Here is a 25,038-nt window from a genome sequence, read left to right as displayed (position 1 = left end):
ATGTCATGTTGTTACAGTACAGTCCTGTGTAATACTGCATGTATCAACTTTGCCTTGCTGTTGTAAATGAAAAGTGAAGGTAAGCACAGTTTAACCTCCCTGCTATTTACCCTTGGTTAAATTTTAAACGAGCCCCGACTCCAGCAGGAAATACATGTTCATGGAGCGTGTCGTTTAAATGGGACTGTTAAAGGGCCATGCTGGCATCAATACATTCAAAGCTAGCGGTCAAGGGCCATGCATCTAGGCTGCCTGCTAGCGGTCAAGGGCCAGGCATCTAGGCTGCCTGCTAGCGGTCAAGGGCCAGGCATCTAGGCTGCCTGCTAGCGGTCAAGGGCCAGGCATCTAGGCTGCCTGCTAGCGGTCAAGGGCCAGGCATCTAGGCTGCCTGCTAGTGGTCAAGGGCCAGGCATCTAGGCTGCCTGCTAGCGGTCAAGGGCCAGGCATCTAGGCTGCCTGCTAGCGGTCAAGGGCCAGGCATCTAGGCTGCCTGCTAGCGGTCAAGGGCCATGCATCTAGGCTGCCTGCTAATGCAGCCTGGCAGCGGGTCGCGGGTTTGAATCCCGATCCCGACGACCTTTGTTACCAAACTTAAATAAAGGGGTACGACAGAGGTCGAGGTACTGCAGTGCGGAAGCAGAATTCTCTCTGCAGGATAAGTTGTGTGATGCCAATTATATATTTTCAAAATAGCTCCAGAAATTACATGGAGAAGTGCTGATGAGTTACATAGCAACAGTAGTGGATGATGTTGTAGCAAAGGAGAAGCATATGTTTTCTATGTTTTCTAACAAGAAACCATGGGTCGACACTCAACAAATCCATCCACGATGCTTTAAAAGCCTGCACCACTGCTTCTGTTGATTTCTTCCTAACAGTCAAGTTAGTTTAACTTTTTTAGTTTACCTATTGGGGCACGAATGGCTGACTGGCTAAGGCACATACCATATATAGGCTTTGATGCTGCCCGGGTTCAATTCCAGAGCCTGCAGACCGTTGCTGTGTGTGACTCCCAGACTCTTTCCCTGTTTCCTGTCAATGTTCACTGTACTGCAGTGCAGACCTCTCAAAACAAACTAATATTACTACTAGTATTTACTTTGCTAGTCTGAGTTTTGCACTCCGTCCGTCCGTCTGTCCGTGTACAGCTAATCTCCGGCACTGTTGGCCCGGCCGATGCCAAACTCTACACACACACTCCTTGGATGCCAACGACTAACCTCTGCCCCAAATTCTTCAGAATAGCCTGTTATAGCGCCACCATGAGGCAGCTACCACAGTCGTTTTGGATCCCTATGGAGTCCCTATGGCCGGGACTGATGCACTTGATCCGAGTACAGGTCTGTCAGACCATCATGTGAACTATAGAATATGCATACGCAAAGCACAAGCTAAGCAATGCATCAATCTTGGCTATAGGTATATAGGCTATACTTTTTTTATGTGTTGACCAATGTTGGGCTGCATATTTGAGGTTTGTGACTATTAATTGATTCAGCATGAAGACTAACTAAGCATGCTAAATGCATTTACGCTTTGATCCCAACCCTGATAAGCCAGCATTGGACTTGACTTGAGAATGGGCGTAGAATGCGCTCAAAGTCACAGTCAAAAAATAATGATAATTCCACACCTAAAGCGGGAATGGTCAGAAATCTTGGTACGCGCAAAATATGAGTGTAAATTGCTTGATGAATCGGGGCCAATAATCATATTTGAGGCAAAAGTTTGAAAAAAGCATCATATTGATTTGAAGTCATATGTCAGCCCAGGCCCCTACTTTCTTTCTCTCACCTCTCTATTCCCATCATCTACCCATTCCAGTCCTCAGTCCTCTTCTCCTCGGCCCACCCACACATCTCTCCGCTCCCGAGTCCCATCAGTTTTCCCCATCATGCTCTCCCTTGTTCTTCATCTTCTCTTACAGGGGAGCTCAGAAACTGCTGAAACGGTAAGATCCATTCCCCTTCCCAGCAGTGAATAATGCAATCAGGGTGACTGATTGTCAGGATGATGTGGCGTTAAGAATACGATCCATCTACAAATGTGTGTTTGTGTGTTCCTGTGTGCATGTGTGTGCCCCCCCCCCCCCCCCCCCCCCTGTGGATGACTCATACTGTTCACAACCCCTCTAATACCCACAGTCTTCTCTCAGCCTATCATCACCAGTAATCAATTAAACATGCAGATGTAACGACACTGACTGTCCTTGGTACAGTTATTATCATCTTCCTCATCTGTGGAGAAAATGTGGAACACGCACACATTCATTTGGAGCACTTATGAAATATGTAGCTTAGAGATTAAATACATCTTATCGACATTAGAAAAGTTTCCTATACCAACACAATTAAATTAAATGGCATTACACAGTGGTTCAGGGAATTGTCTTTATGTTTACCTTTGGAAAAGATTGCATACATTCTTAAGGACAAACAAGAAATGTTTCAGGAGGTGTGGGGCCGTTTTATAAGATACATAAAGAACAATAATTTGTCACATTTAATGGATGGAGCTGAAGAGGAGTAGTGCTGTTGTTGTTTTTTTTGTTTTGTTTTGTTTTTTTGGTTATTGTTGTTTTGCTTTCTTTATATCAGTAATTGTCTTGTAATGTTCATTGTTCTTTTTTGTATATTTGTGTGTAAAAAAGGAAAATAAATACATTGTTGAAAAAAAAAAAATTGAATGGCTATTTTTTGGCAAATGAGACTTCTATGAAATCCCCCGGTATCATTTTGACTCAAGCAGCTTTCACGTGACAAGAAGCGAGTAGTACTGCATTCCACGCCAAGCCAGGCAGGGACTACACTTGAGAAGAATTGAGCTCCATGTGGACATCTGGCTGTCATAGGGCGACACACTCGTTTTGCATCCCTGCAGCGGCACAACAAACATCATTGGAAGTGTTCAGGTGTTCAAAGCCATATCGTGGGGTTGCACATTGTTTTGTATTTGTTGATGACATGTATCATTGTGTTATTTTCTTATGCTACGTTGATGAATTTAATACATACAGTTGGAGGCCATCGATATTGTCCTTTTCTTTTTGCTGAGGTTTGCGTGATCTGCGCAAAAGGACAGTTAACCCATTTTGGGCGGGAACCCCTTTTGGTGTTTTAAACATTATGTTATAATTTAGCTATTGAAAAATAGCAGATCTACAAGCTCATAGCGCGCCACCGAGTGGCGCGCTACGAGCTTGTAGGTCTGCTATTTTTGAAAAATCGTGAAAATATTTATTTCAGAAAACTGGAGGATTTAGAAGGATTTTTTAAAGTTTTGAGGTCAGGCCTAAACTGTAGGAGTGACTCGATCATTACACCCTCCTCGGGACAACAGGGAGTGGGCTATAGTACACATGGTGGGGTTGATGATGTCTAACTTTGAGAGAAAATGAAAACCCCCAAACTTTTGAATGCCGCCAGCCGTTGTGTTTCAGACAAATATAGATATGAAGAATTAACTGGGATATTAAGAATTAAATGGGTTAGCATCAAACTATAGGTACAAGTTCAAACAATTCAAATTCTTAACGTGGAACTTGGCTTTTGAGATTTTGGTGTCAGTGCTCACTCCAACTAATGGTTTGCAGTTTTGAACGATATGACAGCTGCATTCTGTAACTTTGTCCTGCCCCTGTCCTGAGCAAAGTACTGACATCTTTATGACTGAGCTTATAGAGCCTGCTTGTTTGCTCAAGGATGAAACTTAATTTTGGTATTGCTTTTGGCTTTATGCAATACCACCAGTCAAACCAGCCAATATATTTATAGCATGATATTAGATTTTGAGTGAGGATAACAATTATTATGTATTAATTTGTGCAGGCAAAACAATTCATTATAGGTTAACATTAAACCATTGCAAGGCACTTTGTTCATTGCTTGTTATTATCCCTCTGAACAGCCTGTGTTTATTGAGTCTGGAGATGAATTATTTCAGACATACTGTACATACCATACATATATGAGTATAAGGGATGTATGTAGACAAACCTGATTCCAAACCTGTACAGTGATATCTTTTTTCTGTCTAAAAACTATGGTTACATATTGTGAAAAAAATGAAGACAGGATATCCAAATATTAGTTCTTTAAGCTCCTGGGCCACAAAAGGAGCCGAATCCACACAGGATGCATATTTGTCTTCACTCTCATGTGATGTCGACTGCCTTCCCTTATTTCACACAGTTTGTGATGTCACTGTAGCTAACAAAATAGAGGAGGGCCTGTACTATTTGTCTTTGTTTGCCCTCCTAGATAAATGGCGATTAGTTCAAAAGAGAGATGAATCTCCTGCATGTTGTTGCATCTCTTTCTTTCAGTCTGAAAGTCTAATCTATCTCGCATCTCATTCCTAGAGACTTCAAAGAGTTTTTTAATTGGTTGTGTTTTAGCTGGACTTGGGTGAATGGGCAGACGTTATCAGTGTCCGGGCAGATGGTTTGCAGCCGTTCAGGTTATTTCTCAATATGATAAAAAAATAAGTGAAAGACAGTAGTGAGACCGATAGAGGGAGAAGGAGAGAGGAGGGGGTGATGGGAAGAGAGAGAGACCGTGAGAGAGCACGAGATTCTATTGATAAAGCAGAAAGCCTGCCTTTCCTGTGGGCACTGGGCGACAGATTAAACACTTATCTGCTGGAAAACAGAATGAGGAAACATCGTCCCTCCTCCCCTCAGTGCGGGAGATGAGTTTAAGATAAACTGGTTTCTCAATCACGGGTAGGGTCTCTGTGTCTGTCTGTCTCTCTGTCTCTCTGTAGACTGGGTTTGCTGTATAGAGGCGGTATAGAGGCAGCCATGGCACACACACCTCAGCCATGCCGCTTAACAATGCAGTGGAGAGCCAATGTAGTGTATAGACTAGGGTACCATACCCGGAAGCTATGCAGGAATGCCTACTGAGTGGCAAGGAAGCTATGCAGGAATGCCTACTGAGTGGCAAAGACTACTTTCTGGCCTTGACAGTCCATACATCCAAACAGAAAAGTCCTATTGATTGCATTAAATTACATTAAACTCACTTTGCTACTCACTTTATGCATGCGCATACCTCTATACGATCATTGGCAGTACTATCTAAATCGATCACATTATCGGTTACGCAATAGCTGGGGCAAAGAATAGAGCGAGAGATGAGCACCCCTTATACCCCCCCAAAATCAACTGTTTTTCTTCTCCAGGCCCCTTGTCATTCTTGTCATTCTGCTTGTCACCCCCCCTACGTAGCTCTCTCTCCTCTCATGCCATCATCAAAGCCATGATAAAGCACATTTATCTTTGACAAATATAGTAATAGCGTGAGGAAAACTAGGGCTTTGTCAATCACCTGGCCTAGGCAGACAGACAGGTGTGTGTGGGGGGGGGGGGGGCAGTGTTGGGGGGGTAATTTTCTTGCAGTGGAACATATCTCCAGGGAGCCAAGAGCAACGGCCAGAGAGACCAGATAGCAACACAGACTACACTCCTAGATCCGAGTGGAGCAATTAGCCAGAGAGAGAAACGAAAGGAGATGAGGGAGGGGTGTGTGTGTGTGTGTGTGTGTGTGTCTGTGTGTGTGTGTGTGTCTGTGTGTGTGTGTGTGTATGTGTGTGTGTGTGTGTGTGTGTGTGTGTGTCCTTAGATGCTACAGCATGTTGTGCAATCAGAGTGAAATCAATGTATAGAAATGTGGCCACCAGTTGTTTTCGCTCTCCTCTCCCCCACATTTCGTATCCATCCCAGTACTCTCCCTCTTCCCTTCTGCTCTTCTCCACACAGACAGACGCACAGACGCACAGACACACAGACAGACAGACAGACAGACAGACAGACAGACAGACAGACAGACAGACAGACAGACAGACAGACAGACAGACAGACAGACAGACAGACAGACAGACTCTCAGGCAGAGCGATCCCGCTCCACGCTGTTGCCACGGCGAGAGGCGGGAAAAGGCAGCTCTGCTGCCGCTGCATTTGAGGGTCATTTCAAGAACAAGGCAAGGCAGAAACGAGCTCCATTTTCAGTTCATGCCGGGGAATCTGAGCTCTCTACCCTCTTCTGCTGTCTTTCCCTCTGTATCGCCTCCCTCTCCGCTATACACAACAGCTAAATCAATAGAAATGACACAACGCTGTTGGAAGGTCATTCGTGGTGGAATGCACAGTGGGAGGTGACACCGAAAAGGACTGGGGGGAAAAAATAGCATCGCTGTTCTACTCCGGCTGGAGAGTCAGCATGCAGCTACAGTTGCTCTCCTATACATTATATATGCATTCTATACATTATCAAGCTAAATGTGGCAGAGCGTTATGCTTCCTCAATATGATTGGCTGTCTGTCATCTAGTGTAGCCTGCCCTGCTTGCGGACATCCACCAGGTTCTCTTTATGTAAACATTCCCCCAACGCGGCACACGTGTTAACAGACGCAAAACCTTGCTTCCCCTCGCTAACGAGGCACCAAGCATGCTCAGGCAGTGTGTCTTCACAACACAACATAATAGAATAACACACAACGCAGCTGCTACGGCTCTAAGCTATTACTGAAGCTACACCGGCTAGGGCAACAGTCAGTAAACAAGCAACACCAGCATGAGGGAGAAGGGAGCATACAGTGGATGAGCCATAAACAGACACACAGATGAGTTGCTTCTGTCTGCGTTACTCACAGCATATTCGACGGTCCCTTTGGGTCTCTGGAATGACATGCGCCTCCCATCTTTCTTCTCTGGGGTCTTCTTCTGGCCGGTATCTGAAAGCAATCGAGGCAAGGTACGCATTACGTTCATGTTCCTCTCTCCCCAGCTTGTCACAAGCTGCCGTTTCCCAGCCCCGTGGGTAGACAGCTCATTCGTCAACAGTGAGTGTGCAAGCCAGCCAGCCAGCCAGCCAGATGTGAGCTGTGAGCGCTGTGCTGCTCTCTCTCCCTCCCTCCGTTTCTCCCTTTCTGCTGCCTCTCTCTCTCTCTCTCTCACTCACTCTCCCTCTCGCACTCAGTCTTTCTCCTTGACTCTCTCACTCTCTCCTGTCCCAGCCCACCACCACACACAGCACGGCTGACAAGCTCTTCACCTCATCTTCCACCCGCTGACTCTCAAAGCCTGGCCAACGGGGAGCAGGCTGACCTCCACCGGGGCATGGCTGGGGGGGGGGGGTCTTTTATTTGGGAAGGTTAGAGGAGGGGGTAACAACTAGCTGGTCAAGGGAAGTCAAATCTGGGGACGGAGAGGACAGAGTTGAAAATGATTGTAGACTGGTTAATGGTGGAGGGAGAAAGTAAATGAATAGGGTAGAGGGAAAGTAGAGGGAAGGATGCAGAGGGTGGTGGTGAAATTGTTCAGTGCTAAAGGGTTCTGATGGTAGTGGTGTTTGCCAGTTTTTGTATCGCTCTCCATTTGCGTTTGTGTTTTAAAAAGAAACCAAACGCGTAAAATTGTATCTTGTGACGAAGGTGCTGGTACAGGTGCTGGAGGTTGTTGGTGAAAACATTTACAGACAGGTGGAGACTGATGGGCTGGCAGATGGATACAGAGAAAATGCGATTAGAATTAGGATATGGTGAAACTAGGCGTATCGTATGTCGGAGGAAAATCCAAACTTCAAATTTGGATCTCAGACTTCATGTGGAGGCCTGTGATGTCTGTCAAATTTGGCTGAAACCAACAAGGTTTCAGCCCAATCTGAGCCACAATTGACTTCCATTATAGAATTAAAGTAAAAAGTTTAAAAAGGTATAAAACAAACAAAACCAAAACAAATATAGTATAGTTACTTCAGAGGCCTACTGGCAGCATACAGAACACATTTGGTGCAGATTGGTCAGCGGTTTGGAGGATGGAGAATAAACATATTGTGGGTGAAAAGGAAATGGGAGGCAATAATGTGCTATTGCGACCATAGGTCGAAGTTTACTATGAAAACCTGCATTTCATGTCAGTCAGTCACGCCAGTCAGTCCATCAGTCACGCCTCGTGACACGCTCCATATGATATATGGCCGTATCCATATATGAAGATCACGACCCTGACCTCATCAAACCCTGGATAGCCATACATGGAGAAGAATGGATCATCACCTAGATCTGCATATATGGAGCCGGCAAGCAACTCTACATCTGACCTCATCAAACCCTTACATCTCCATATATGGAGCTGACCTCTTCTGACATTCCATATGTTGATCCTTCCCCACCCGTCCTTATTCTTCGATGTCTCCCTTTTAACTGATACCTGTCCATTCAAACTCAAGACAGCAGCCGGCAAAAACTAGAGTTCTCAACATGCTTGAAAATTAAGGCCAGGCCCTACCTGGGCCCTAACTAATTAGCACACATTTTACGCCCTACCCGGGCCGAAAACGGCAAAAGAATTAAGAGAAAAAAGGTCCATATATGGGCATTCCTAGACCTGTTAGTATTGGTAGGATTGGTAAGAGTCTAGAGAGGAGAGGAACTGTTGGGGATGGAGATGATAAGGGGCAGAAGGAGCAACATGGTGAGGATAGGGGGGAAGGGACAAGGTGGGGATGGGGAGGGGGAGGGGGCAGGGAATGAAGGCAGAGGATGGGAACAGAGACAGGAGATGAAAGAGTAGAAGACTGGATGAGAGTTGAAAGACATTGAAGGAACCTCTGGGGAATGGAACAGATACACGTAGGGGGATGGGGTTGTTCTCTGACATAGACCTGACGAGGCCAAAGATTTTCCGCAGATGTTATGCTTTAGCTATTGAAAAATAGCAGATCTACAAGCTCATAGCGCGCCACCGAGTGGCGCACTACGAGCTTGTAGGTCTGCTATTTTTGAAAAATCGACTGACATAGAAACATAGCTTTTTCAGAAAACTGCCAGGATGTAGAAGACATTTTTAGAATCTGATCTCAGGTCAAAATGGGTTAATGCAACACATGCACACTCTCTGTAGAACCGTCCGTGCCTTTGGTTTTTGCACTATATTAAACTCTCAAAAGGAGGCTTGAAGAACATGTAGTACATGTAGTACACAGGCTTGCTTTTTGTGTATGAGGTCACAGGCAAGGGGAATTATAAATAGGGTTTGGGAGAGTTAGGATACAGGCAAGATTTGAGGTTGACTTAAAAGGCTACAATGGAGGCGTTACATCAACCCAATACTCTGTTTAGCTTAACCTTTTTCTGCTTTTGTAGGTGTACAGTAGTTGCTAACAAGTTCCTCTAGCTACTTGTGTCGGCAATTCACCGAGTTCAGATAACTTGAAAACCTGAGTCATACAGTGCACCTGCTATGGTATTTAACTTAATAACCCGAGTCATACAGTGCACCTGCTATGGTATTTCTGGGGTTCAAGCCAGCCTAGCAGAACTCGGAGTATAAAAATAAATTAAGAGGATTTTACTGTGAGGTAACGTGCCCTCACTTTGTGGGTTTCAGAATGTTTGTTTGACATTTTATCTGATGTCCTATTGATTGAATCAACAGTTCACAATAGTTACAAATGATATTGAGCAACATAGTGGCTTCCATTTACCTAGTATACCTACAGTCCTACAATAGAACATCCAGTGTGTTTGCCTAACACTTCAAATGCCATTATACATTCTTAGTTCCAAGTCCATTTGACACTTTCAGACTTCAAAAAATAAATGTTTGACTGTACAAAAGCCTACATCAACAAAACTGTGATGTTGCATAAAGCAGGCATAGTAAAATTAACTCAGATTGCATATTATTAGGCTACATTTTGCCACAGCAACAATACAGACTAGAACATTCTGAGGAATTGCAAGTGTGGTTGCTAAGTACAGTATGATGATGATGGTGATGATGATGTGTATTGACACAAGGGGTCACTAGGGGTGGAATAATAAAACTAAACGTTTTTTAATTTTAGGGGTATTATGTCTTAAGGTTGTGAAATTGTCACTTTAGAAATGTGCAGATAGATACCCATTATAAACTATGTTGGTTTGTTTACTGTTGAGTGAGAAAACAATGTTGCACATTAAGCAAATTATCTATTAATTTTTTTTTAAATAAAATAAAAAACCTGGCCCACAGGTTGAGAACCACTGCTCTAACCACCTTTCAAACAAAATATATTCCCTCATTTGCTGTTTTATATGGGTGGTGGAGTCGTGGAGACCGCTGACTAACACGTTGGTTCTAAATGTCCCACATTGACCCTTAGGGAAGGGTCATTGTGAGAATTGGGGCAATTCTATAAGGGGCCAAACCGTGCCAGGAAAATGCGTCCACACAGCATAACTGAGTCACTGGACCTCCTCACTGTCAGTGTCAAGCATTCAGGCCTGTACCGTTCTTTGGGAACCCATTTTGGTGTTAGCATTATGTTATGCTTTAGCTATTGAAAAATAGCAGATCTACAAGCTCATAGCGCGCAACTCGGTGGCGCGCTATGAGCTTGTAGGTCTGCTATTTTTGAAAAATCGAAGAACGACTGACATAGAAACATAGCTTTTTCAGAAAACTGCCAGGATGTAGAAGACTGTAGACATTTTTAGAATCTGATCTCAGGTCAAAATGGGTTAATGCAACACATGCACACTCTCTGTAGAACCGTCCGTGCCTTTGGTTTTTGCACTATATTAAACTCTCAAATGTGCATTCATCTTTGTAATGAGGGGCGTAAGCATTGCAACGCTACTATAAGATCTCTCCATGTAGTTGTTGACAGACTGTAATTGCAGACTCTGTCTGATCACGTTCAGTATTGACATTTTCAGTCATCTGAGGAAGATGCACGAGCATCACGGCCATCAAATGTGTGCTTTTGACCGCAACCCCATTTACTGATTGAAATGCAGATGTCACTTTAGTCACCGTTCTACTGAAACACTCACCAGCTCTGGCCATCCATGCCACAGTAACATACCCTCTTTCAAAGTCACTTAAGATCTTTTCCTCTTTACCATATTGATCCAAACTCGAGGTCAACTTCAGCATTCTTATACGTGCCACAGAGCATGATAGGGTGTTACTTGCTTTGATTTCATCATGCAGGCCACATGCATGGAAGCAGACTCAAGTCGTTTAGATTTTTCAGAGTACATTACAGTACAGAGTACAGTAAAATATAGTACAGTAGTACAGAGTCCAGTACAGTACAGAGATCACACGCCTCCATGCATTGTGAGTTACCCAGTTTTGTATTTATTTATTTATTCAGATAAAATCCCACTCGGATCGCACTGTGACACAGATGCGTGGCATGGCGTGGCGCTAGAACTTCTAGTGTGTGTATACAGTACATCCCACTGTTTCTCAACCAATGGTCCATGGACTACTAATGCTTTCCGAATAATAATGACTCAATCAGACAATCCGGTGCACTTCCCCCTCTTGAGATTCTAACTCCCTTTTTCTGTTGAATTTCTTCACCTCCCAACTTGTCAGTAAATGACCACATAAAAATCAACAAATCCTACATTACTAAATGTATGGTCAGGGACCACATGCAATACTTCCACAGACCGCCAGTGGTCCATGGACCACCTGTTGATAACCTCTGATTGAAAGAGAAAGAGAGAGAGAGAGAGAGAGAGAGAGAGAGAGAGAGAGAGAGAGAGAGAGATATGCATTAGCAGCTGCAGGGGTGTGTTTGCACATGGTGAGGCAGTGATTGGTCTAAAATTAAACCACAACATGGATGGTGGCACCAGAAACGGCATTTTTCCCCCCACACTTAAGTAGCACAGTACAGTACAGTACAGTACAGTACAGTACAGTACAGTACAGTACAGTACAGTACAGTACAGTACAGTACAGTACAGTACAGTACAGTACAGTACAGTACTACAGCACAGTCTTCAGTAACAGAGGCTCCGGTCTCGTTCCACACTGTAGGACACCAGGAACATCTGTTGTCTCTGAACAGGCCTTGCCTTTATGGTTAAAGGCAGCCTGTACACTTTATGTAATTTATCGGTATAATAAAACAAGAAAATATATATCTTTTTTAGCAATGACATGTAGAGTCAGCAGCTAACATATAATATACAGTAGCTACATGGCAGAATCAATCTACCAATTTCTGTGTTGGAATTCTAGTAGAACTGGAGTGTGCGGCAAGCAAGCTGGTAAAAAACCATGGCCTGTGGCCTTTGCCAACCCAGATAAAGTAAATGCTGCTATCTTCGCTTAACAGCGCTGTGGAATAAATTAAAGGCACGAGCCAAGGTCATCCATTATCTAATTTGTAGTTCAACTAATAGAAATTATATAAAACAACAATTACAGTATGAGCTTTTTTAATAAAGAAGTTTAATTGATGAGAATGTGACTTTTGACTTTTGGCTTAATATTAAAACAACACTGGGATAGCTGTAAACCCAGTTGTTTCTGGGCTGGTGAAAGTCAAAGAGGTTATTGTTTGTCAGGGAAACAACAAATTCCTTTCACTGTGTCAAAATAAGTGGTCACAAGGCCGGGCGTCTGTCTGAGCAACATAAATGACAACAACAAATGCATGGTTGGTGATGACTTTATAACCTAGCACACAGCCTCTGGACTGACTTCCCCATGGGTTTCTGCTGAAGGAACACAGCAGAACACAATGGACCATACCATACCATACCATCTTTATTTATATAGCACATTTAAATAACAACAAAGTTGTACCAAAGTGCTTTACAATAGTATAATAAAAATCACAACTTCATTTAAAAACAAACATACAGTACACAGTGTCACTTTCAACATCAAAAACAGCTCATACTATGCTTGGAAATGCCAAAGAATATAGATACGTCTTGAGGCGTGATTTAAACACCTGAAGAGTGGGGGCTTGTCTTATGTGCAGAGGCAGCTCAATCCAGAGCTTGGGAGCTGCCACTGCAAAAGCCCGGTTCCCTCTGAGATTCAGCCTTGATTTAGGCACCACCAGGAGAAGCTGGTCAGAGGACCTAAGGGTCCTTGTGGGAACTTAAGGTTTCAGCAATTCGGAGAGATAAATGGGTGCCAAACCATTTAAACATTTAAAAACAAAAAGCAAGACTTTGAAATCAATCCTGTATCGCACAGGAAGCCAATGGAGGGAGGCTAGTACTGGGCTAATATGGTCTCGCTTACGTGTACCTGTAAGCAACCGTGCGGCGGCATTCTGGACTAACTGTAAGCGAGAGATGGAGGCCTGGTTGACTCCAATATACAGGGCATTACAGTAGTCGAGGATGTGCCCAAACACCATAACTTCGGTCTTGCCGTCGTTAAAGTTTAAAAAGTTTAAAGCCAGCCATGCTTTTACATCCTCCAGGCAAGCGAGCAAGGGTTTTAAGGAGTCAGGGTTGTTACGTTTCAGAGGCAGGTAGATTTGGCTGTCATCAGCGTAACAGTGGAAGGAAACACCATGTTTTCTAAAAATAGATCCTAGGGGGAGCAGGTACAACATAAACAAGATTGTCCCTAAGATAGAGCCCTGTGGCACTCCGCAGTGGAGGGATGCTGTGGAGGATGTAGCATCTCCTAATATAATAATAATAATAATAATAGTTATCCTAGGGTAACACAGAGACTTCTCCCTGACAGAGAGCAAAATGCTGTAATCTACAGTGTCGAAAGCGGCAGTAAGGTCCAAGAGCACCAGAATAAGAGAATCGCCAGAGTCCGTAGCCAAAGATATGTCATTAAAAATTCTTATGAGTGCAGTCTCAGTACTATGGAGGGTTTTGTACCCAGACTGGAACACTTCTAAGATGCCATGGGTGTTCAGATGGGGCATCAGTTGGGCCAGGGCGCATTTTTCCATAACTTTGGAATTAAACGGGAGCTTGGAAATAGGCCTGAACACAACACACACACACATGTACACTGATAATGCATGGTCTGTGGTAGCTAGAGGATTTCATGTGATATGAGTTTTCAAATGGAGATTAGAAAATACTTAAATAATAGAAACCATTAATTAAACGTCATTGCCTGAGCTTATCTCAATAGAAATGGTACAAGAATGCGTTCTGGACAAATTGACATCTTCTTAGCCAGTTCTTACAGTGGATGGCTTTCTGCTCAGAGTGAGATTAGTTCTGCAGAACAGCCTTCTCTCTCTCTACCACTATCACCACAAACCAAGAAATACGTTTTAGCACAGGCTCTAAAGAACATTTCAGTCAGAGAGTGCAGTATTAGTTAACAACACACCGTTAAGACGTCATCAATAAGGACTCAACTTAATGGTGGTCTATAATGCATTATAATTGCATTACAATATAATTATAAAGCTTAATAACACTCGTTATTAAGGTTTAGAATTACAAACAGGACACTTTATTAATGACTAGTTATAATGTGCTGTTCCGCTGAGCTTATAATGCATTATGACCATGCGCTTATAAAACGTCCTAAAAGCTGTTATAAGTTGTTATATGTTGTTATATGAAGCCTTATAAGTCAAGTGCATTATAATGGATTATAGACCTGACCTTTAGGTCACCAAATGCACTGAAAGGGCTATAGCTAGAAGACCAATATTACAATGCCTCTTGCCTCATTTCTCTGATTAAAGAAAGGGTTCCAATCTGAATAGGACCACATAGGCACAGCTATTGGCTTTAAACACATTATATTAGAATTCACTACAGAGTAAGTGCAGCATTTTCCAAGCAAACACTGATACGTGTTTGGCACTCCAAATCGCAGATTAAAATTGTTGTATGAATCATTGAACTAAAAATACAGTTTTACTCACATGCAGATAATTTGAGAGAGGAAGAAAAAAACCCCAATATGACTAACATTCCCCCACGGTGTGATAAAATGCACTTCCTTGTTTCCCCTGGCTGCAGGCTGTATAGTTGTCCATCACCCCCCCTTCCCCCTGATATGTTATTTTTAGAATGGCCCTCAACCACTCCAGTAAACGGAAGGGGAGGCAAGTGCTCTGCACCAGAGCCAGAGAGAACAGGTGCTGTGCAGGAGTACTACTCAAACACCGCTGTAGACGTAAGGGATGACAGGGGATGATTAGGGTGGGACGGAGGGTGCTAGCGCTGCTTTGGATTAGGGTGGGACGGAGGGTGCTACCGCTGCTTTGGATTAGGGTGGGACGGAGGGTGCTACCGCTGCTTTGGATTAGCAGTACAGGGGATGATTAGGGTGGGACGGAGGGTGCTACCGCTGCTTTGGATTAGCAGTACAGGGGATGATTAGGGTGGGACGGAGGGTGCTAGCGCTGCTTTGGATTAGCAGTTTGATTAGGGTGGGACGGAGGGTGCTAGCGCTGCTTTGGATTAGCAGTTTGATTAGGGTGGGACGGAGGGTGCTACCGCTGCTTTGGATTAGCAGTTTGATTAGGGTGGGACGGAGGGTGCTAGCGCTGCTTTGGATTAGCAGTTTGATTAGGGTGGGACGGAGGGTGCTAGCGCTGCTTTGGATTAGCAGTTTGATTAGGGTGGGACGGAGGGTGCTACCGCTGCTTTGGATTAGCAGTTTGATTAGGGTGGGACGGAGGGTGCTACCGCTGCTTTGGATTAGCAGTTTGATTAGGGTGGGACGGAGGGTGCTACCGCTGCTTTGGATTAGCAGTTTGATTAGGGTGGGACGGAGGGTGCTAGCGCTGCTTTGGATTAGCAGTTTGATTAGGGTGGGACGGAGGGTGCTACCGCTGCTTTGGATTAGCAGTACAGGGGATGATTAGGGTGGGACGGAGGGTGCTAGCGCTGCTTTGGATTAGCAGTTTGATTAGGGTGGGACGGAGGGTGCTAGCGCTGCTTTGGATTAGCAGTTTGATTAGGGTGGGACGGAGGGTGCTAGCGCTGCTTTGGATTAGCAGTTTGATTAGGGTGGGACGGAGGGTGCTACCGCTGCTTTGGATTAGCAGTTTGATTAGGGTGGGACGGAGGGTGCTAGCGCTGCTTTGGATTAGCAGTTTGCAGGATGTCTAGACAATAATCTGTTTACTCTGTATGTCAAGTGTTGTTAACGCTATATCATGGAAAGAGCCAGAATCCTGTTGTGCTGACATGACCGTAGTGGGAGTCAATGTTTTGGATTTATAGGATAGTTCTGTGTCTGTTCAGCCTGTATGTACAGTATGTTGATATTTGTTCACAAACAGAACAACAATGGAAAACCCTGGTGATTTAGGACAAGGGTTAGACCATCCAGGCCGGAACCCCCTATAATAATCATAATATTTGAACTGGGGACCCCCCATCCTGACAAGCACTGGGAATTGTAGGCATTTTGTTTGACTCGGTTCTACAGATAAATATTGTGAAAATAGCCAAACTACAAGCTAGACTTGCACTGAAAGGCATTGTGAGATTGTAGATTGGCTGTTGTCACAATATTTGCCTCTTTCTGATGTAATATTTGACAATTTGTCCAATTTGTTAAAAAGTTCTTAAAGGTCATTAAACTGTAACTTTAGAAATGTGCAGATACCCCATACATACTGTACAGTGTATATACTGAATGTTGATTTGTTTACTGCTGAGTGAGAACAACATGTTGCACATTAAGCTAATCATTCTCCCCCCCAAATAATTTGGGGGGGGGGGGGGGTAACTTTGAGGAGGTGTTAGCCATTAGACACCCTAATGGCTAATGGTGTCTAATGGCTAATACCTCCTCAAAGTTAATTTTGTTGCAGCTAACAAAACTGCAGTATTTCAGCAGTCTCATTCCCATGTGCGAACTAATGTATTATGTATTGCAAGTATCAAATGTCATTAACTCTTTGAGCGTTTCAAGGATTTCTATATAGTAGGTAGACTTCTCTATGGCCAGAATGGCGTTTTTGAATGATTTATTGAAAATTCTCTGTTGTGAATGTGTGACAACGAAAGACCTTCAGAGAAAGCTTGACTTGTCTGCTTCCAGGAAAAAAATGAACTGAGTTGATAAAATGTTTAGTTCTTGTGTTGGAAGCCATTTAAAAGAGCCTGCATTTACACTGTTTCTGTTTCTAGGACAACCAAAAAAAGTTATGCCCGGTTGAAGTTTTATTTTCTAAATAACTTTTTTTCTGCTGGGCATACATAGCCATGCAATATCTCATTTTAAAGGGTGAGTTGTCTAGTTCAATTAAAATAAAATAAAAAGTTTCTCACATGTACCACTGTAGATATTTTGCCATCTATAAATAGCATGGTCAGTCATGATCAATCTGACCTATCCAGCTAAAAGTCCCCATAGCTCTGAAATTGGAACATCATATAAACTCAATTCTTTTTTGGGGTAAAATTAGACATTCTAACGCACATTTTGATATATACCATGTTTACATAGTCTTACCAGTACCTTGTCTATTCATGCATGTATCTCAAAAACCTGTTATGAAGAAACACAGTTTTGATAAAAAACACATCCAAGGACATTGTTTTGATATGACTTGGTGCCCATGATATGTATCAAAATATAGACTTGAATGTATACTGTATTATAAAAAAGAAATTGAGTTATTACCATCTACCGTTACAGAGTAAATCACAGTTGAAACTTGCTTAGTCATATACAATAAACCTCACAATAGTGAACAAAATAGTCATGACAGGTCTAACTCATTGTAAAAGCGTCTTTTATTTTTTACGACTACTAACATAATAAAATGATAAATATTACAGAAAATAAATAGGCCTACATACAAAACAGTTACTCCTCCCCTAGCTCTGATCCATAGCTCTAAATGCGCATTTAGAGCTATGGATCAGAGCTACTCCTCCCAAATGTCCCCAAACCCAGTCCTTGACGGTGTGTGTGTGTGAGTTAACCTGACTCCGCCATATGGGGCAGCAGAGTGTACACTGTGTTCCCCCCTCCTGCTCCCATCTGGGAACTCTCAGGCAGACTTGATGCCCGGCCACAAAACGGCCTGGCCAATCAGCAGCAGCTTCTAGCAACTTCTAGCAGCAGCTTCTAGCTTCTACTAGCTGCTGCTGATTGGCCAGGCCGTTTTGTGAGCAACTTCGCTTCTAGCTGCTGCTGATTGGCCAGGCCGTTTTGTGGCCGGGCATCAAGTCTGCCTGAGAGTTCCCAGATGGGAGCAGGAGGGGGGAACCCAGTGTACTCTCTGCTGCCCCATCTGGCGGAGTCAGGTTATGTGTGAGTAGGCTAAATAAAAAAAACACCCAAAAACTGCCCCCCCCTGAAATGAATGAATGAATGAATCCGGTTCAGTGTCGGAGAACGCCATCGCAGTCTTGACTCTTCATCCTCCTCCTCCTCCTCCTCATCTGATGCCAGTTCTAAATATATAAAAAGAAATAAACATTTTAGCTGTAGTCAGTGCACGCTACTATTACATGGCGTTTTACCCGGCTGCTGGCGATCAATGATTTTATTGTGCAGTGTCTTTGTGGGCCGAGTCGTGGCATGACAAATACAAATAGATGCTTGTATAAGTAGTATCACGATAAAATAATATGGCAACGTTAGAATGAAACACCAATGAGTGATCGGTGGTAATGTAGCTAGCTGCCCAGGGTATATCCAGCACCATTGCGTCGCAATCATCCAGCAACATTGGTACTGGCTATTGCCCGGGCTTGTGGCCCGGCCAATAGCCAGTACCATTTGTGCAGTGTTTGTTAGCAACTACTACTAGCCAACAGCCAGTGGAATGTGGTGACGTGATGGTGCTGGATATACGCTGGGCAGCTACATTACACGCGATCACTCATTGGTGGTGTCATTCTAACGTCGCCATATTATTTTATCGTGATACTAATTATACAAACATCTATTTGTATGCCACGATGCCACGATTCGGCCCACAAAGACACAGTACAATACATTCATTTGATCAGATGTTTTTGTTAGCTACGTCGATCACCTATAGTACCGACCCTTGTTATATATTCTCCGACTATGCATGTCACGATGACTAAACCAGTTAGATCTATCCATATATGGTTCTACCACATCTATCTGATATCAGCACTAGGTCGGCTCGGGCCAAATATAGGGATCGTCTTACTAGACATGTCATATTAGGGCATTTTCGAATACAATAAAATTACCTTTTAGCGAAGGCATCAGCCTTGGTGGTAACTCCGGTGGGGAGAAGAAAAAACATTGCACACGTGTAATCCGCGAGGGTGGATGTTGCAGCCCGGCCAACGGTCTGGGACTGGAGAATGCCACTGGACACGGATGGATCATTTTTCAGATTGTTTTTTTTGCGGCGACTGCAAAGTGCAAACCTGGCTGAAAAACTCTTCCTCCAGTGCCCACCTCGGAGGAGTCAACCAACCCCCCTGTTCACTGGGGGCTGGGCGTCAGTTTCCAATAGGAAAGCATACACGTGTGTCACGTGACACGGGAATTCTGGGAAATGTAGTTGATATTTATGCTCAATACTATATACAGAGGTGCGGACCGAATTAATATATTGGTATTAATAAAAAAAGAGAACTACGGAAAATCACGTACAGGGCAGAAAAGACTAATGCAAAACTCCACGTGTTTTCCAGTAGTAATCTGTCTAAGGGTTAATAAACTATTAATGTGCCTTAATTCAGGGAGCAGAGAGGAGTTAAGTGGGATTTGACTTTGTGTAAAGTGTGTTGACAGTGTCAGAGATTGCTTGTGCGTGTGTGCTTGAGTGAGTGAGTGAGTGAGTGAGTGATTGAGTGAGCGCACGTGTGTGTGTGTCCATAGACTTGGCGCCACACATGACATCACGGGCGGAACACACAAAGCCAGGCGTTGGGAGAGGCTTGTGCATTTTCTAGCTAGCTCTCACAATCTAAAGTAGTAAAAAAATAGAATAAGATAATAAAAGCAGCATGTCATGTCAGCACAATTACTGCACCTACGACAAGCCAAACTAAAAAAAGAGGCAACAGCCATACAAAATTCCAATAGTCCCAGAAGTGAGGAGTGCTCTTATCATCAGACAATCAAATCATCACATTCTGTGCTACAAACACAAACAAAGCTGTGCATAGGAGGGGCTAGCGGCCCTCAAAAATCACACTTGTGTGAACTGAGGGTCGCCTTTTATCATGAGCACCATGTACGATGATGAAGCAATTTGCCATTGACTTGGCCGCACGGAAGAAGTACCGTCATAAAAAGTCCATAGACTTGACCACACACATGACATCACGGGCGGAACACACAAAGCCAGGCGTTGGAGTGGCTAGCGCCCCTCAAAAATACAATTATTTAATGCCTTCAATATTATGCACCCTTTACAGCATTTTATTGGCTTTCAAACAGTCTTGGTAAACATGCAGCCACTTTGCAATGCTTTTTCAAGTATCAAACTCTTTCTCCGGCAGCAATCATTGCTGCCTGTGAGTGATAGTTCATACTTGAAGGCATTAAATAATTGTATTTTGCATTATACAGTGGCTTTCCTCTTCATTTTTCATTTATTTTTGGGGAAGCCTATTACTTTCCTATTTTTGGGTGGTACAGTACATAAAATAAAATAAATAAATAAATGCTCACAGTGTAGTGTTATATCAAGAAACCAGCCCTTAAATATATAGGTCTATATAGAGAGGTGTATAGCAGTTCTAGCACTCTTCCCATTGTAATGGATGTGCATGCTTCTAGCAGACCTGTCAACTTAAACACAGGGAACACGGAGTGACAACCAGCATCCCTTTGCCAACTCTCTCTCAACACCACCCTATATTACACTGCCAGCCTCCACAGCCCAGCCTGCTCTACAGTACATACCACTATAGAAAACCTTGCTGGAGCAGCACTTTGTGTGTGTGTGTGTGTGTGTGTGTGTGTGTGTGTGTGTGTGTGTGTGTGTGTATTGGGGGGGGGCATGTCTATGCAGCACTATAATGTGTAACAGAGTGAATGCATTTGCATGTGTGTGTTTTTGCGAGACTAGATGTGCTGTGTCAGGGGAGCACTGTGTGCGTTTCAAACAACAGGCAATAGATGTGTACTAGCCTCTCATTAACACTGGTTGATTAATTAATGCTGCTCTTGTTCCTGATTCAGTATGTCACTAAATATCCCTGATAAAAGGAGAAGGAGACTATCCAATCATGTTTTCTGCGTGTAACACTAAATATGACATGCTCATGTAGGCTTGAACGGTCTAATAAAGTAATAGCAGGATCATCATCAATCATTCATCTACTTTGCTTTTCTAGTTTGTTATGTTAACACCACTTATGCCACTTTTCAATGTTTAAATCATAAATTCTGTGGTCAATGGTTAGTTACAGGGTACTTACAGGGGATGAAATGTGGCCTAAAAGTCTAATTTGGCACTCGGTCACTGGATCAATACTGATGACGCATATATGATGCATGTTATTTTATACTGTAGGTCCTGAACTTTATGTTTACTGCAAATGGACTAGTGCTGCACGATTCTTCCTCAAATGTGAACCTCGATTTTCAGCCACAAGAATTGAGATTACGATTCTCATTATTTTCCATGAAAATGTTTACTGTCTTTAGTCTACTGTGGCTTTAAACAGACAACATCAAAGTGCTTGACCTAAGTATTAAAGTCTCCGTCGTAGCAAAAACCTAAACTAAAAATAATTGAACAGCCAAGCTAATGCTGCACGATTCTTGCTCAAATTTAGAAATGAGATTGCATAGGTGTCGATTAATTGTGCAGCACTAAAATGGACATTAATGGTCCACACTCCACACCTTAAAAAAAATGCCTATTTTAGGCCTATTCTCAATGTACAGCGGGTCATTATTGCTAAATATGTTTGCAATAATACCAGCTCACTGTACAATTATCCAGTTGATTGCACGGCTACTTACGAATGACATCAATAATTTGACACAAAATATTGATTAAAAATGGACACAAATAAGCCACAAATATGGATTGTATCAGCTGACAAGCTTCCGCTTCCATAGCAACGTACACAGAGGCAGAACAGCAGTTTGTTATCCAGAAATAAGCAGATCGCTGAATGCCTTGATTGAAAGTCATGGAATCATTTTCATGCATAATCTCTCAGATAATAAGAGATAGCAAAATCATCACGTGATTAAATAAGAAAAAAGTCTAGCAATACAGCATGCATTACAGTTCCCTGTAGGTGAGAACACCATGCCCATTATAATGCAAGCATCAATTTTGCTGTTTACGTCACCTGTTGCTACCCTGGCATTCTTGCTTCTCTGCAGCGAGCAACACTAACCTCTCAGGTTACAGCTCAAATCAATAGTGAGAGAAGTGATGAGCTCAGCAATAAGAAACACAAACACTGCATTATCAGGTCCTCTCATTGCACCGAAAGAAAAAAGGGCCCAGTTGAAGACTCTGAAGATGTTGCCATTTGCAAAGTATCCCATTGCACAAGAGACTAAGAGAAACATGACACACTATATCTATTAGAAGAAAACAATGCACTGTCTGTCTGGTAGTTAGTACATTTCCATGAAAACAGTTGTAGGCACTGGCAGTATCCTTCATAAACTCATAAGGGCCATGTTGTTTTAACACAAATTTAGCCAGTGTGCAAAAGTCTGCACACTGCCTGTGGATGTGCCAGCTCTGTTGTCTTCCATGGTTTAACCACATGAACACTAGCATCCCTATTCTGGGCATTTACTAATCATCGGGCGAAAATAAGCAAACAACATTCAGTGAATATAAGCTAACATTTAGTGAAAATTGCATTTCTACAAGCTTGCAAAGTATATAGGGTGGTTAACTTGAAGTGCATCTTACTTCTAATCAACTGTTTTGGCCACCTAGAGAGCTGACATATACTGTAATCAAACACCTACAACAGAGTCATGTGCCAGCCCAGAAATGGCCGATCTACGAGCTTAAAATGCATCACATTCGAGTTTGAAGATCTGCTGTCTCTGTTGTATGACAAAATACAAATCGGGAGCTGGAGTAAGCAGAGTGGTCCATTGAGGATCAAGGGGTAAAAATGGAGCCAACGCCTCGTCAAATCCATCTGCATGACTAACTGTTTCACACAGGAGGGATGAGACTATGATGAACTCTCACTCTCCCCAGCAACAACATCCAGTTTATTATTTATCTTTCAAATCTGACAGCTTTAGTGACAAATCTTTATCTCCTTCAAAAGAGCAAGCTCGGGGCTGATAGGCAAAGAAATTTCCCTCATGAGAAATGTGAAAGATTAGCTTTTTGACTGAAGGTGTTGGTGGTCTGGGGTTGAAGACGTACAGTACATCTTTAAAGTCACAGCACACAGCGTAGGAGTGCTTTGTCAAACATTCACCGATATTGAGAGAGGGGCGATGATCATTAACCCCCAGAAGGCTGGCAGCCTGTATTTCATTTCAGCATTTATCTTTAACAGACACAAAACAAATAATGCTGCCACTGCAATCAATCAATCTAATCAATGCATGATCACAGCTGGGTTCACATTGGAGGTCACATGAGATATTGTACAAAGCTGTGGACATTTCCTTTGGATTGATTTGTTAAAGTTGGTGTGTAAAAGCCAGATATACATCATTTCACGACATCAGCTTGTATTGAGAGAGTTGAAGAAGTGAACGGCAGCAAATTAAGGTGGTGTGGTATGTTGTTGTTAACATGTGTTAATTAGCTCTATACTAGTCTATACCAATCACTGCAACAGAGCGTTTGTTCAATAACATGGGTATCTGTCTCTCCAGCTCTTTTTGTCTGCTAATTCGTTTTTCTCATCACTTCCAGTTTCCTGTATGTATCGTATCCTGTATGTTTGAGTTATAGCAATGATTAAAACAAAACAAAATATTTTACACCACATGTAAGCCCTATTTCTATGCAATACCTATATACAATTGGCATGACATACAGTAGTACAATTTATATTTAAATGGATGTGCTTACAGTAAACAATGCTGTAGTAGTACTACTAACAATGCTGTACTATACAGCATTATGATAAATTAAATAAAAGATAGTCAAGCCATGTTTTCACAATTGGAACTCTTTTTTCCCCCATGTGTTCTGCTTGTGACTTAATAAATATTAACGTCCACTTTATGAACCTTCACTCTACTGCGTTTAATCACTATACTAGCACATCATTGGCAACTCATTCATCATTATAAGCCATAAATGCTCTTACTCAGAGGCAAGCCTATGTTGTACCACCATCTCCTAGTCTCTGCACATGTGTATGAGTTCCATTAGTTTATTGTCATGTCCTCTTGCCTTCATGACAGTTCACATTAGCTTTTGTTTATTACTATATTAAGACTAGTTAATAGTATATCCTGCAAATCTGTTTCTTTGCAAGTCTACTTGCTTGTCTGTCTGCTTTGTACCCTGTACAGCCACATGCTGTGGTAAATAATGCACTGTACAGCCCTTTCTGCCACCATGGGCTACCGTCCTCTCTGCTCCTTACACTGCTTGGCAATATCAGTGCCATTGTTTGGCTCTTGGCAGGGCCATGGCCTGCAGACTCTGGCTGCCCCCCTTGGTCCACATGGTGCTGAAGAGAGAGCCACAGCGACTGCTAATGAACCCGACTTCCATCCATGGCGTTTCCAAGGCGCCAGAGCATGCATCTAATTAATCTTTGTCCTAATTAGATCCTGCAATTAACCTGACTGCCACCAAGCTCCGAGTCCAGCAACTCAGCGTGATCTATAGAAACCTTGTACAAGTCTGGAGTATGGTGAAGATGTGCCCTCAAGATTCTGTGCCTTCACAATGGAAAATGTGTGATAGCTAATTATGTGGAGCATTCAGTGTGTGATATTATGATGGCTAATGTGATGATAAAGTCTGTTGTCAAAACTTATATCCACTTCGGCAGATCATTTTTGAATAGGGTTATTTCCCTGTTTTTAATTAAAAAGCTGTCAAAAAAGGCATTGACTGATCTTGTGATGAATTAAGTCTGCAAAATAAAAAGAGGGGGAGGAAAAAACACGAAAATGTATAATCTTTATTAACATGGAGAGATAGACACTTCTCCCTGTTGTGAGGAGCCTTGAGGCCAGTCACATTAACATATAGCTGGCTCACTTTCCTTTATGCAATGCTGCTGATCATATTGAAATAATTGTATGATTCCCCCAAATATAGGCCAGTGCGTCCACACAACAACCTTAATGTCAGTGAGGACACTCTCATAAAAAATAATGCTTGTAAATGAGTTATGGGTTGTTATTGCGTAGTAAACGT

General features: G+C 42.8%; 1 protein-coding gene across 5 annotated transcripts in view; it reads right to left on the bottom strand.

The window, feature by feature from the left end:
* Window positions 1-25,038, bottom strand: part of oxr1a (oxidation resistance 1a) — a 177,728-nt gene that overhangs the window by 58,247 nt on the left and 94,443 nt on the right. For all 5 annotated transcript variants that reach the window (XM_079503025.1, XM_079503027.1, XM_079503024.1 and 2 more), the window contains one exon: window positions 6,654-6,736. In XM_079503025.1, coding sequence (XP_079359151.1) covers window positions 6,654-6,736 — 83 coding nt within the window. The remainder of the gene's footprint in view (window positions 1-6,653; window positions 6,737-25,038) is intronic.

This window comes from Electrona antarctica (genome assembly GCF_951216825.1).
Source record: "Electrona antarctica genome assembly, chromosome: 6".
NCBI lineage: Eukaryota > Metazoa > Chordata > Actinopteri > Myctophiformes > Myctophidae > Electrona > Electrona antarctica.
The sequence above is the reverse complement of the archived record's forward strand: the minus strand, read 5'-3'. Positions and strand labels throughout refer to the sequence as shown.